The sequence below is a fragment of the Doryrhamphus excisus genome, linkage group LG1 (assembly GCF_037039965.1).
Source record: "Doryrhamphus excisus strain RoL-2023G ecotype Guam linkage group LG1, RoL_Dexc_Guam_v1.1, whole genome shotgun sequence".
NCBI lineage: Eukaryota > Metazoa > Chordata > Actinopteri > Syngnathiformes > Syngnathidae > Doryrhamphus > Doryrhamphus excisus.
In genome coordinates, this window is record NC_136357.1 from 23670959 (window position 1) to 23685103 (window position 14145).

At 46.2% G+C, this 14145-nt stretch overlaps 1 protein-coding gene across 7 annotated transcripts in view; it reads left to right on the forward strand.

Annotated features, from left to right (window-relative positions):
* msi2b (musashi RNA-binding protein 2b) overlaps window positions 1-14145 on the forward strand; it is a 274616-nt gene that overhangs the window by 3508 nt on the left and 256963 nt on the right. For all 7 annotated transcript variants that reach the window (XM_058077481.2, XM_058077483.2, XM_058077480.2 and 4 more), the window contains exon 5: window positions 12121-12162. In XM_058077481.2, the coding sequence (XP_057933464.1) occupies window positions 12121-12162 (42 nt within the window). The remainder of the gene's footprint in view (window positions 1-12120; window positions 12163-14145) is intronic.

Genomic DNA, 14145 nt, shown 5'->3' on the forward strand with positions numbered 1-14145 from the left:
TCCTGTTGGGAAAGTAAATGCCAATGAATCCGGATGAATCCATTGGTCAAGTGAGATCATGTGATGAATGACGGCCCAATGCCTGAAGCCAGCTGGACAAAAGGATGCTGCAGGTCGTGCGGCGTTCAAGGAACTATTAAAAGACAGTGGTGACACCCAGGTGTCCTTTCAAGGTCTTCTCTGCACTCTGGTCTGTTTTTTAGTCCTTTACCTTTTCAAGCTCATCCTATCTTTTGTCAAATCCTAGAGATAAATCCATCAATGAAAACGGGCTGATGTTCCGTACCAGGTGACGTGCTGGAGACGACAGGAGGAGACTGAGAAGGCGAACACACGGTGATCACACGGTCAGCGTCTGAAACTGCTATTCCCCTGGGCTGCTTGGAATGAAGTGTTTTTAACGAGCGTTATCACAGTGGTTTTTCTCGAGGCTGGGATTCCAAAGGAGCCGTCCTGCGGAATACGGGCTGTGGACATTGCTCAGCATCCATCGGAGACTCGGTATGACTTCAGTCTCCGTTTGAGCTCAGTGTGGAGTTTGCATGACTACTCCGCTACTTCCACTTTCCACAGACACACAATAGCTGCACTCTGATTGGCTGACGAGCTGGCCGCGGTGTCACCAAACTCTGCTGGGATAGGCTCCAGCATAGCCGTGACCCCAGTGAAAGTGAAAATGGATGAGTGTGATAAAGATGTTGTTTCATGTACTAGAGCTGCAAGAACTAATAACTATTTTCATATTCAGTTCACCGTTTTTTGTACTTCAACACGAAAACATCCTCTGATTGGGGTCTCCCAAATGGGAATGTTTCATTGTCCTGAATCAATAAATGAACGATTCATCTCTGCAAGTTCAGCAACCTCAGTTTGGGGCAGGTGGACATCAGTGAAGCATGGAAGCAGAGTGTTCTCTTTGTGTTTTGTATTCACACACGTCAGCCCTGACTTTGGACATGCTGGCCTCTTTTCTGATCATTCTGTTGATTAGCAAAGCAATGAGTGTTTGTTTTGGCTTGGTATTGATTTGGTGTTGCTCCCTTCACCCAAACAAACCAAGGAAAAGATGGCATGAAGGTGCAGTCACCTGCCATAATTGGGGGAAATCCATATACTGTACATTTATATTGCTTTGCCTTGATTTCAAACCGTTTTGTAGGTGGACTTATGGGTTCTATCATGTGTTCTTGGACTCACAATCACAATCAATGTGCACTGCTGTTAATATGCTTATTATCCTTTTCCCATGTGTTTCTCGTGCAGTCGGCATATCATTAGTTTGTTTGTCAAAGTTGGAGCTAACTTCCTGTGTTTGTATGCTGATAACGGATGAAATGACACAACCCATGGTGCCCTTTATGGCGTTATTGCAAAAACAAAGGAATTACATGAACCAGCGTGATCTCCATCTTGTCATTCGGATGAATGTCTGACCCAGTGATTGACACAGCAGCGTTGCGACAGGATCCTGATGACTTTAGAAATAGTTATTTCCCAGCGTCCACACGTGCAGCAGAAAGCTGAGGCGCTTTGTCTGCGTACTCGTCGTTAGTCACTGGCCGCTGTCCTGCGTTTGCGCTAGTGTAGCAATAGCACCATCGCTGTGCGTTAGGATCACTCATCCCTCCTGCAAAAAAGCGGGCTTGCATGGCTTCCCGATTTGTCCATTTGATTGGATGGAAGCGCAGGACTTTGCGCAGGCGTCCTCCTCGCCGACGTCTCTGTGGCAGGTCACCTTGAACGGGCGAGCTGTGAGAGGCCGCGAGGCTGTGACTGAACAAGCTGAGTCATATTAGGAGCCTTCATGTGGAAATCATCCCTAATTTACATTTGTTTTAAGATATAATTGGATCTGTGCATTAATTCAGTCAGCACCAATCATTTCTGACTTTCTTTGCATCCGCACGGCACGCAGGATTTGACTCCGGATCATCAGGTTTGTGGTTAGGAGCCGAGGAATCAATCATCATGAATATAGTCTCAGCTTCACAATCCTCTTCGTATTTTTTTCATATTGTTTTTTGGGCTGCTTTTTTCCCAAGCGGTTATGAAAAGACTTGGATAGAGATATGAAGGAGACATATGGGGAAGCACAGCCTCGGGCTTCACAACACACATGCTGGTAATTCCCAACATATTTCTCATTTTGGTGGAAATATGTTTGCCCGTGATGTTTGGAGCACTTGAAGATGTAGCACTGTAATGTTTTACCAGGCAGCAGATTGAGTGGTTGTACCTTTAATTGTGACACAATACTAACGGTAATGATAGAAAAGCCACCATGCTGCACGGCTCCAGCGCGGCTCCAGCACAGCTCTAACGGCTCTAGCACGGCTCTAGCACGGCTGTTGGATGGCACATTCACAGCGAGGATGGACCCCAGGGTGCTGATTGACATTAAATAAACACAATTCAATACAATGATCCCACGTTTCAGCCTATCACAGCCTTTCAAAAATATCGGAATTATTATAGGCATGCACTGCAATGCAGAGCAGCCCGTCTTAATATTCCATTTCTTTTTTAGCTATTATTATATCTTAATCTTCCCATTTTTTTGCACATAATGGGGCCCAAACTGCAAGAAGGAATTGTGACATTGGGGACAAGGTTGGTATTTATTTTCTGGAAAGTTTTGTGAAACCATGGTGACGCTATTAACGAAAACGTTCAAAAGGGGGCCACTAGATTAGGTACAGCCAAATCTATTTTTAGTACACATGCCAGAGAAGAAACGAGAATTTCACAGCCTTGCAGCTGAGCCATACGGTCACAAAGAAACGTGATGAATGGCTCATTTTTCAGACAAACTTCTCAACTCTCTCTGTGGATGTTTAGTTTTGGCTCTATCTTCGTCAGAAAGAGGTGTGCGCAGAGCAGGGGTGGGCAAACTACGGCCATGGGGGCCACATCCGGCCCGCCAAGTGTTTGAATACGGCCTGTAAGTTCTTTCCAAACTATTTCATTGAAACCCAACATCCAACCTGGCATCATGGCTTGAGCCAACCTTTGGATGTTGAGGTAGCTTTTGGATATTTTATGTGGTCTGCTGTTTACAACGTGCTCCTGAAAAAAGGCACACAACACACATACTTTTACAGATACAATACTTCCAGGTGGACTGTTATGTGTAAAATATATGTATATATATATATAGTCTGGTCCGCCATAAATTTTGTTGAAGCAATGCGGCCCGCGAGTCAAAGCATTTGCCCTCCTGGCCACACCATCCGTTTTAACTAGCTTGATTTATTTTGGTGAAAAAGTAGGAATCTTCACCCCCTTTCCAAAAATGTCACTTTTATGTCTGAGAGATATACGGATTTCCTTCTGTGGCCCCTAGAAGTGACAAAAGTCAAGAAATTCTCCCATTGACTCCCATTGACTTTTCTCTCCAACTCTTTCTATGTTTTCGACTTGTCCTATTGCGGCCATTTCTCAACTGATTTGCAAAACAAGCAGATCTATGCAAAGCCCTAACCCTCGGGACACTCACGGTTGTCTTGTGGTGTCAATATCTCGAATCGTTTGGTAAGAAGCTTCTGTTCAACATGAGGGATTCAGGTTTTTCAGTCATTTGCGCATTCATTGTCAAGATGGCCGCCACCTGCTGCAGTAGAATGGAGTTAACACCTCTTCTCCTCCTCCTCCCAGCCCCTCCTTTTTAAAACGACTGTGAGTAGTCATGTGCGATTACAATGATTCCCTTCCCAGCTGATACCATACTACATCTCATGCTAACCATTAGCATGCTAGCATTTTTGCTGATTCTCATGTAATATTCCACACTGGTCACTGGGTGTCAGTGATGTTACACTGATGAGACAATAGCCACCACAGGAAGTATTGAACAGAAACAGGAAGTGAAAAAACAACAACCTCAAGAATGTCTATATGACTGTCTAAATGTCTATATGGCTACATGTTGTCTATATCTCTATATGTCCATATGTTGTATATCTATCTATACAACTAAATGTTGTCTATATCTCTATATTTACGATACGTCTATGTTTAAATGACTATGTCTCTCTGACTATATGTCTATATGTGTATATCTGAATAGTCTTAAAATGTCTAAATGAGAAAGCGTAAGGAAGTGACTGACAGGACAAGATCCCAGGTAGAAGCAGCTGTAAATGAGTTTCATCCATAGGGTGGCTGGGCGCTTTGTCTAGAGATAAGGTGAGAAGCACTGTCATCCAAGAGAAAGTCGGAGTTGAACTGCTGCTCCTCTGCCAGATGAGGCGGCTCAGGATGCCTCCCTGACGCCCCCTATAGAGGTGTTCAGGGCACATCCGACCGGTAGGAGGCCTCAGGGAAAAACCAGGACAGATTGTAGAGACTTTGTCTCTCAACTGGCCTGGAACAGCTCAGGATCTGCTGGGAGGATGTGGATGGATGATGTATGTATGTATGTATATATGTATGTAAGTATGCATGTATGTATGTATGTATGTATTTATGCATGGATGTATGCATGCATGTATGCACGCATATACGTACCCATGTACGTACGTATGTATGTACGTATGTATGTATGGGTGATGCATGTATGTATGTATATGTATGTAAGTATGTGTGTATGTATGGATGGATGGAATCCTACTTTGGAGAAATTCACTTTTCACAGTCCATTCCTAGGAATCCTTGCTGACCCCAGGTGAACTTTGAGCTTGTAGCAGGATCTTGCTCAAGTAGCAAGTAGGAGAACGGGAGCTGCCCTGAATCGCATCTCCATTAGCAAGGAAAGCCAAGTCAGATTCGAACTGTGATATGGCTTTGGGTCAGCAGGACTTGATTTTGGCTGAAGGCGTGATGAGTTCATGCTATGTACTTTTAGTGGATGGCTGCAGCTAATGACTTCTTCTGGTGTTGATTCATGTCCACATCATTTTCTCTTCAATATGTCTTTCTTAAGCCTGACATAATGACCTCTAATCTGTTTTGTCCAAAAGACAATGCTTGCAAATTAAATATGAGACTGAGACTGAGACAGGAAGGTCATCAGTCCCAGTGGTGTTGGTGTACATTTTGCACCTTTTAAATGGATTTGTGCATTTCGGAGTCAAGGCTGTGTATTCTAGAAGCTGGCTTGTCAGGCTGGGTGTGTAATATTTAGTAGACGGGCAAATATCCATGCTATTTTAGGAAAGGTCAATGTGTTTGTAGTCTTTGACTTTGGTGAAATTGTGCTGATTGATTTAGGAGCATAACAAACAGCCTCTTTATTTGGCCACAAAGATCAGCAGAGATTGACAGTGCAGATATGAATCATTTAGGCTTGAATTCCATGTCTCTTCTGTTTGGTATCGCACACACACACCTGCGGACCTTCTCACAGCCCTAAATTGGGAGAGGCTGCACGCTTTGATAAGCGCTTCCCTGTGAGCTTAAACAGCAAGCTGTTGTGCCAGGGCTGATATGTGTTCATCGGGACTTTACTGCCTCTTTTTCTGCAGATTTTGTACATTTGGGCTGTTTCTCAAACAGCCGCACACACGGACCTTTCCTGTCCTCAAACGCTGTGGAAGATAAAGGATGGGGAGGTGGCGCTGGAGGGAGCGTGTCGTCACCTCTTGGGCTCCTTTCATTTTGTATGACTTTGACACAGCAGGTTGGGAGGATGTCTTTCCTTCCAATGGGGGGGCCATGGTTCCCATGAAGCCCAGCTATGAATTAGGCAAGTCATGCAGCTTTCTGAAGGGATAGATAATGCTGGCCGTCTCACAGGGCTGCTGGTACCATGCAGCACGTGACATGGACGTGGTAGACGCTGCTTTCTTGCTCCAAGGAAATGAGCACTTTTTTGCAATTCGGCCCATATTCTGCAACAACACTTGGAGGGTCACGAGATCTCTTGTGGGCCTGTCCACGTTAAACAATATGTCAGTTTTGGTGGATTCACCTGCAAGCTGGGCTCTCTGTGGCGCACAAGGAATAATCAGGCAAATCATGCTAACTAAGTCGTCTTACACATCCGTACGTAGGATGATGACAAGAAAGTATAGAAACCATCTTATGACGAGCTGGGAATGCTGAGATGGTATTGTAACGAGGAGGTGGTCTCTTTACGGGAAAAACAAAACATCAGCAAAGTCCCCTCTCCTCCTGCACACACACACACACACACACACACACACACACACACACAGTAAGGACATGTAACATTCACCCACTCCTCCATGTAACTGCACTAGGTGATCTTCTGGAAGCCAAAGTGTAGTATTTTGTAGTATTTGTGTTTGTAGATGTATGCCTTCCCACTGAAATGAGATTTTCAGTTCCAGAGCAGAACAACACATAGCGAGGCCATGATGTTGCATGTCAACAACGTGTGGACGTTTTGGTTCCCACGTTCCAAGGGGAACATTACAACCCAGCGCCCTTCACACTTGCATGGCATGAAAACAATAAACAAAAGGTAACTGCCAGGTGTTAAGCTGCTTAATAGCATTCCAGCAGCTAATCCTGCAAGCAATAAGAGCTAATGTTCGATTCACGTGCTTCCTCCTCCCCGAGTCTGCTATCTCAGTGTGTTGGTCCACATTAGCCGAGGCTCCTTCACAAACCAACCTGGCCTTAGGGTGGCCATTTTGCTGTTGAAGCTGCACGTGGTTGGTGAAAACAAAACACGCTACATAATTAGACACAAATAATTCTGACCAAAGCAGTCCAGGCTGTTGATGAGACTGAAAAAGACAATGAGCAACGTTATGACTGTCAAAATGGAAAAGGGGCTGCATGGCAACATGGCAAGATAGTAACCAACATGTGCCAACCCCCCGTACCCCCCCCCTCCCCACAAGGTCCCAGTGAGATGCAGGAGTTTAGAACGTAGTGGAGTTTGGTATTCCGGGCATGAGGTGTTGTCTTTGCTCAAACAAGGTGCGCAAAGTAATTGAGTTTCAATTGGTTAAGCCTGAGGCTAAGTGCTAAAACAAATCTTTAAATGAAATTCATTACAAGCAGGGTTGCCATACTCGGCTGTTATTGAATTCATTTCTCATTTTGAGCTGATTTCCACAGATAACAGTAATAAGCGATGGCATCATGGCTTCCCTTCAAAGCTAGTCAGTCTGCTGGGCTTAATTGAGCTGTGCAGATGCTTCTCTCCTTCACTTCCTTTCTGCTCTCTTCCCCAGCAGGGGGGCGTTTCTTAAATGGGATCCGTCTGCAGTAAAGGAATAACTTTTATCAACGCTCACGATTTACTCCCGGAATTGCATATCAGATGCAGGACAGACATAAACATTGCAATGAAAATGAAAAGAAACCATAACCTTTATGATTGTGTGTGTGACTACTGCTACAGTATACAGTATGTGGGGGTGCCAATATACAGGTACCCCATGGTACAGCCTTGGTACTTTTTCTGCATAAAGAGAGGCAACTTTTTTTGTCCCCAACTTTTTTTGTCTCTTTATTTTGATATTATTGTCATTGCTACTATTATGAAATGATTTTGACATTAACACCCCTGGTCTGTCATGTTTCTTTTTAGGAAGTGCAGCAGTGCATGCTGTTTTTATCTGATGCTCTCATCTGTGGGCCGTTACGGAGGGGAGGGTGTGCTGCAGGAGGCTGGGGCCGGGGCGGCACGTAGCTGAGGAGTTTGGCCGGGTCTGAGTGGCCGATACAGATGGTCTAGAGTCTAGACCGTGTAGGCTCTCCACTCTGCCGCTAAATGCAGCCATGTTGTTGTGATCGGCCGTACATGCGTCCCTCATTTATGGCGGCTGAATGGTTCCACCACGATAAGCCAATTTCCATGAAATAGGATTCAATATTTGGAATATATTGGAATATTTTACGTTGTTACAGCATAGAAACCCCTTTATAGGCTTTACCATGATTAGAGCCCTTTAGACATGTCATAACATCCCTATAGTCACCGTTAATTATTCGGTCTTTACATCACATTGTGCAGGCTGTGGGGTCACTGCAGGGACATAACAGACGGCCGCTGCTAGCATAGCAAGCTATTGAGCTAACTAGTTAGCCTCTCCAATTGACTTATTCTAAACTTGCGAAAGTCTGGGGAAAAATAAGCCCATATCCCACCACTTCCACACATGACCGTCTCAGTCATCAGGTGTCTGTCTCGGCCTTGGCGTATCTATCTTGGCCATCGCCTGTCTGTCTTGGCCATGGCGTGTCCATCCCAGGCATCTGGTGTCTGTCTGGGCCATAGCATGTATGTCTTCGCCATGGCGTGTCCATCCCAGCCATCAGGTGTCCTTCTGGGCCATAGCATGTCTGTCTTGGCCATGGCATGTCCGTCTCAGCCATCAGGTGTCTGTCTTGGCCATGGCGTGTCCATCTCGGCTATGGCGTGTCCATCTCGGTCAAGGCGTGTCCATCTCGGCCATGGTTTGTCCGTCTCAGCCATCAGGTGTCTGTCTGGGCCACAGCGTGTTCATTTTGGCCTTGGGGTGTCTGTCTTGGCCATGGCATGTCCGTCTCAGCCATCAGGTTCTATATTTTTGGACTAATAATAATAACATAATAATGCGTAATAGTCAACCACAAACAGCCATTACTTATTCATTATTTTTGGGAAAGCTGCAGCACAGTGAGGGATGAGTCCATTCAGTGATAGCTGACTTGAGTAGCATGGCTGCCCATAAGGAATGTCTTATGTCATACGTAGTCCAAGCAGGAAGAGGCGGGTATAATATATCACATGCTGTAATCTGCTGCATGCAGTCCTTTAATTGTCAGTGCAAGGTTGATGAGACACCCCCCCCCCAAAATAGGACATACCTTGGTAGCAATGAAATTAATGGGTAAAATGAAGCTAATAACGTAACAAGCGGGAGACGGGGAAAGGCGTTCATGTGATGCATCCTGCTTATTATTTGGAGGCGTCACCAGCCCAGGATTCTCATTTTCTCCCTGTCATATTCAATCAGTGATTCCCGCTCACAGTAACAGCCGGGCGCCACCATAATGACTGCGGCCAGGCCAACGTTGTTATTCTTCTCATTCTTACTTGAACATTGAGTGTTTGTACATCTCCTGGCAGGTCTGGCATGACTTGTGGTGTGGAGATTGTTAGACACTGCTCAGCATAATGAATATGAGCTTTCTAATGCTTCATTGGCCACTCAAATGAAGGGATGCTGTTCCTTGAACGTGGCGTAGAGCTTTGCCATGGAAGGTAATGAGGAGACAGAAGTTGGCCAGCAAATGGTCTGAATAAAATCTAGCACTCAAGATGGAAAGTTTGCGTGAAATGAAATGAAACTTGAAATGAAAGGAGTTGTTCGTTCAGATGAATAGAAATTGATCTCATCGAGTCAATGAATTGATTGCTGCTCCTTCATGAGCGATCGTGTAGGAATGATGTTTTACACGTGACTCGCTCATGTAGATCATCATCCTAGTCCCACTGATGAATGACATTCACATCGAGGCAACCTTGGTGTAGAAGGCAGTCTTCTACACCAGTAAGGTGTATAGTCAGGCTGTGGTCTATGTGGTCTAGATGTGTCCACAGGCTGTGGTCTATGTGGTCTAGGTCTATATACAGGCTGTGGTCTATGTGGTCTAGGTCTATATACAGGCTGTGGTCTATGTGGTCCAGGTCTATATACAGGCTGTGGTCTATGTGGTCTAGGTCTATCAACAGGCTGTGGTCCATGTGGTCTAGGTGTGTCAACAGGCTGTGGTCTATGTGGTCTAGGTGTGTCAACAGGCTGTGGTCTATGTGGTCTACGTCTATATACAGGCTGTGGTCTATGTGGTCTAGGTCTATATACAGGGTGTGGTCTATGTGGTCTAGGTCTGTTGACAGGCTGTGGTCTAAGTGGTCTAGGTCTGTCATCTATGTGGTCTAGGTCTATATACAGGCTGTGGTCTATGTGGTCTAGGTCTATCAACAGGCTGTGGTCTATGTGGTCTACGTCTATCAGCAGGCTGTGGTCTATGTGGTCTACGTCTATATACAGGCTGTGGTCTATGTGGTCTAGATGTGTCGATAGGCTGTAGTCTATGTGGTCTAGGTCTATATACAGGCTGTGGTCTATGTGGTCGAGGTCTATCAACAGGCTGTGGTCTATGTGGTCTAGGTGTGTCAACAGGCTGTGGTCTATGTGGTCTAGGTCTATATACAGGCTGTGGTCTATGTGGTCTACGTCTATATACAGGCTGTGGTCTATGTGGTCTAGATGTGTCGATAGGCTGTGGTCTATGTGGTCTAGGTCTATATACAGGCTGTGGTCTATGTGGTCTAGGTCTATATACAGGCTGTGGTCTATGTGGTCTAGGTCTATCAACAGGCTGTGGTCTAGGTGTGTCAACAGGCTGTGGTCTATGTGGTCTACGTCTATATACAGGCTGTGGTCTATGTGGTCTAGGTGTGTCGACAGGCTGTGGTCTATGTGGTCTAGGTCTATATACAGGCTGTGGTCTATGTGGTCTACGTCTATATACAGGCTGTGGTCTATGTGGTCTAGGTCTATCAACAGGCTGTGGTCTATGTGGTCTACGTCTATATACAGGCTGTGGTCTATGTGGTCTAGGTGTGTCAACAGGCTGTGGTCTATGTGGTCTACGTCTATATACAGGCTGTGGTCTAGGTGTGTCAACAGGCTGTGGTCTATGTGGTCTAGGTCTGTCGACAGACTGTGGTCTATGTGGTCTAGATGTGTCGATAGGCTGTGGTCTATGTGGTCTAGGTCTATATACAGGCTGTGGTCTATGTGGTCTAGGTCTATCAACAGGCTGTGGTCTATGTGGTCTACGTCTATATACAGGCTGTGGTCTATGTGGTCTAGGTGTGTCGACAGGCTGTGGTCTATGTGGTCTAGGTCTATATACAGGCTGTGGTCTATGTGGTCTACGTCTATATACAGGCTGTGGTCTATGTGGTCTAGGTCTATCAACAGGCTGTGGTCTATGTGGTCTACGTCTATATACAGGCTGTGGTCTATGTGGTCTAGGTGTGTCGACAGGCTGTGGTCTATGTGGTCTAGGTCTATATACAGGCTGTGGTCTATGTGGTCTACGTCTATATACAGGCTGTGGTCTATGTGGTCTAGGTGTGTCAACAGGCTGTGGTCTATGTGGTCTACGTCTATATACAGGCTGTGGTCTATGTGGTCTAGGTGTGTCAACAGGCTGTGGTCTATGTGGTCTACGTCTATATACAGGCTGTGGTCTATGTGGTCTAGGTGTGTCAACAGGCTGTGGTCTACGTTCATATACAGGCTGTGGTCTATGTGGTCTAGGTGTGTCGACAGGCTGTGGTCTATGTGGTCTAGGTCTATATACAGGCTGTGGTCTATGTGGTCTACGTCTATATACAGGCTGTGGTCTATGTGGTCTAGGTGTGTCGACAGGCTGTGGTCTATGTGGTCTAGGTGTGTCGACAGGCTGTGGTCTATGTGGTCTAGGTCTGTCGACAGACTGTGGTACATGTGGTCTAGGTCTGTTGACAGACTGTGGTCTATGTGGTCTAGGTCTATATACAGGCTGTGGTCTATGTGGTCTAGGTCTGTTGACAGGCTGTGGTCTAGGGCTGTATACAGGGTGTGGTCTATGTGGTCTAGGTCTATATACAGGCTGTGTTCTATGTGGTCTTGGTCTGTTGGCAGGCTGTGGTCTATGTGGTCTAGGTCTGTTGACAGGCTGTGGTCTATGTGGTCTAGGCCTATCGGCAGGCTGTGGTCTATGTGGTCTAGTTCTGTCAGGCTGTTTGTGTTTATGTTTATCAATGTCTTTGGTAAAAGCATGATAGAATGAAGCTATGAAAGTCAAAGCGGGAAGTAGCGAGGGATGAGCTTAATCGAAGTCTTTGGTTTGACAGGTTTTGCTTCCCTGGGCTAAAGGAAGTACGCCTACGGTGGCCGATGGAAGGAAGCGATGATGTCTTTTGGAAAGCAGCTTTACTGTAGTTCTCAGCAGACTGCATGTCCTAGCATTAGCAACCTTAAAGGCTGGGCTAAGTTAGCGGCCCCGTTTGAACGTGCCAGAGAATGAATTTGGTGGCGGACAATGCTAATATTTATTCTTGCTTACAGTCGGGTGCCCATGGGACAGATTGCATGCTGGGGGGTTTTGTGGGATTAGAGTGGAGAATATCCTAACATCACCTTTTCTTTTCTTTTCCCTCAGATTGATCCTAAGGTTGCCTTTCCACGTCGCGCCCAGCCTAAGGTAAGGAGAAATTGCTCACCAGGCCTGCTTGGGGAAAATGATTATGTCTCGTGTCACCAGCGTACCTGCTTCTCTGTGGCCACTCGGCGGATTCAAAGAGGCAGGGCTTGTCTGTTTGCGTTAGAGAAATACCTCGTCTGGCTCCATTCTCCATTCACCTGCTTTCTGCTCTGCACATTGGAAAAGATCTCTTCCTTTTACTTGCTCTCTTTCGCTACTGGCCTACATCCTGGTGCTTGGACCTGAAATGGGCGCACCCATTCCTGGGGGTGCCCCACTTTTCCACCTCTGGTACAGTACACATAGAGCAGCCCTGAGTACTGACATACTTTGTTGTCTACAATGGGGGCAGTCTGCATCATGGAGGTTTTGAAAGCAATGCCCAGAGTGAACTCTCTTCCTGCCTGTGTGGGAAACTGCATAGTGGATAGAAGTGCTGGAGTTCTAGAATGGACTTGATGCAGGCCGATGTAATCCGATATTTATTTTTATGCTGATATTGGATTGATATCCACATTGGATTGGGACGCCCCCAGTGATGGACTTGGATATGGAAGAATAGAATGCTCGTGTCCTGTTGTCTTCAGCTTTGGAGGACGTGGATGGATGATGAATAGCCTGGGATGGCATTCGCCGGCAGAGTGTCTCTTTAATAGCCAAATTCCCAGGTGACAGAGTGACATAGGTCGTCTAGAAGGAGGATGGATTGGGAGGATGCACATTGTCACAATTAGCATGGAAAGAAAAGTGCAATCAGGCTGTTGTTCCTGATGATGATCTTTTTCTTTCCTGCTTGCTGGTCCCGAGCAGCTCCATTGACAGTTAAATATGCAAGGCGTGCAGATGGTGCAGCAGTACAGTCAAGGGCTTTGTTGACATGCCCTCTCACACCACACCCCCCCCAGCAGTGAACGTGAAGCCTGTGTCGTTTACTAGCAGGGCTTTTGACGATTCTTCTTCCCTGTGCATCAGAAAGTATCTTGATGAAGGAGTCGTTAGGTTTCACGTGTCATCAACATTGGCTTCCAAAGCCAGGCAAGATGGTGATTTCATGGGAGATTAGCGGCAACGTGTTCCCCACGAAGCAGACTTATTGCCATCATCCTCAGCAAGTTCGGCTTTTTAGACAGAAATATCTTGTGTTTCTCCAGACAGAGCAACTTTGTTTTCCAAGAAATGGCAGCTTCCCATTTAGGAAGTCCTGCCTGTTTAGCATTTTTCCCCTCCAGCGCCATGCACCTCCCCACCCCTCGCTCGTCTGCTCGGCTGCTCACATGCAGCTTTTGAATTGACCCCGTTCCAGTTTAAAAGAGCTCGGCTCGGCTCGGCAGGTGCGTGAACGACACGGGCTTGAGCATCCAAATTGTGACGGCACCAATCAGCTGTAATGTTCTCACAGCTAAGGATGACCTCAGCAGTAACCCGTTAGCAGCCAGTGCTGCAGCAGGGCAGAAGTCTGCATTATGTACGGCACGTAGACTAATGCTGGAAACGACAGGAAGTGAAGGTGAACACAGAGGACATTTGGCTGTAAACAAGTGAAGGTGTTTGCACCGGGATGACAGGATAACTTTTATCAGACGCCGCTACTCCCTGCGGCCAAAAACATGGACGCTTCCACGCCAAGGAGGAAGACAAAAGCATTTGGCCAGCAATTAAAAGCTGCAGCTTCTTCACTGCAAGGACAATAGATGAAGGAGAACGGTGGCATCCACTGGCTAGGATATGAGCTCCGTCTTCTCCTGTGCATTGGCAGCTGCCGTATGTGTCCCTTACTTGTGTCCGTGGATCTGATGGACTTGCTCAGTAATGCAAGCCCCATAGACTGCTGCTTTGCAGGTTCAAAATCAAGGTCAAGGTTCAAAATGGCAGAAAAGCTCATATTCTGCACGTCACAGATGCTGAAGATTTCACATGCTAGTACTTTTCTAATATCTGTCATATATCTGTCAATATCTGTTCATGGGGCGGGTCGAAGGAATC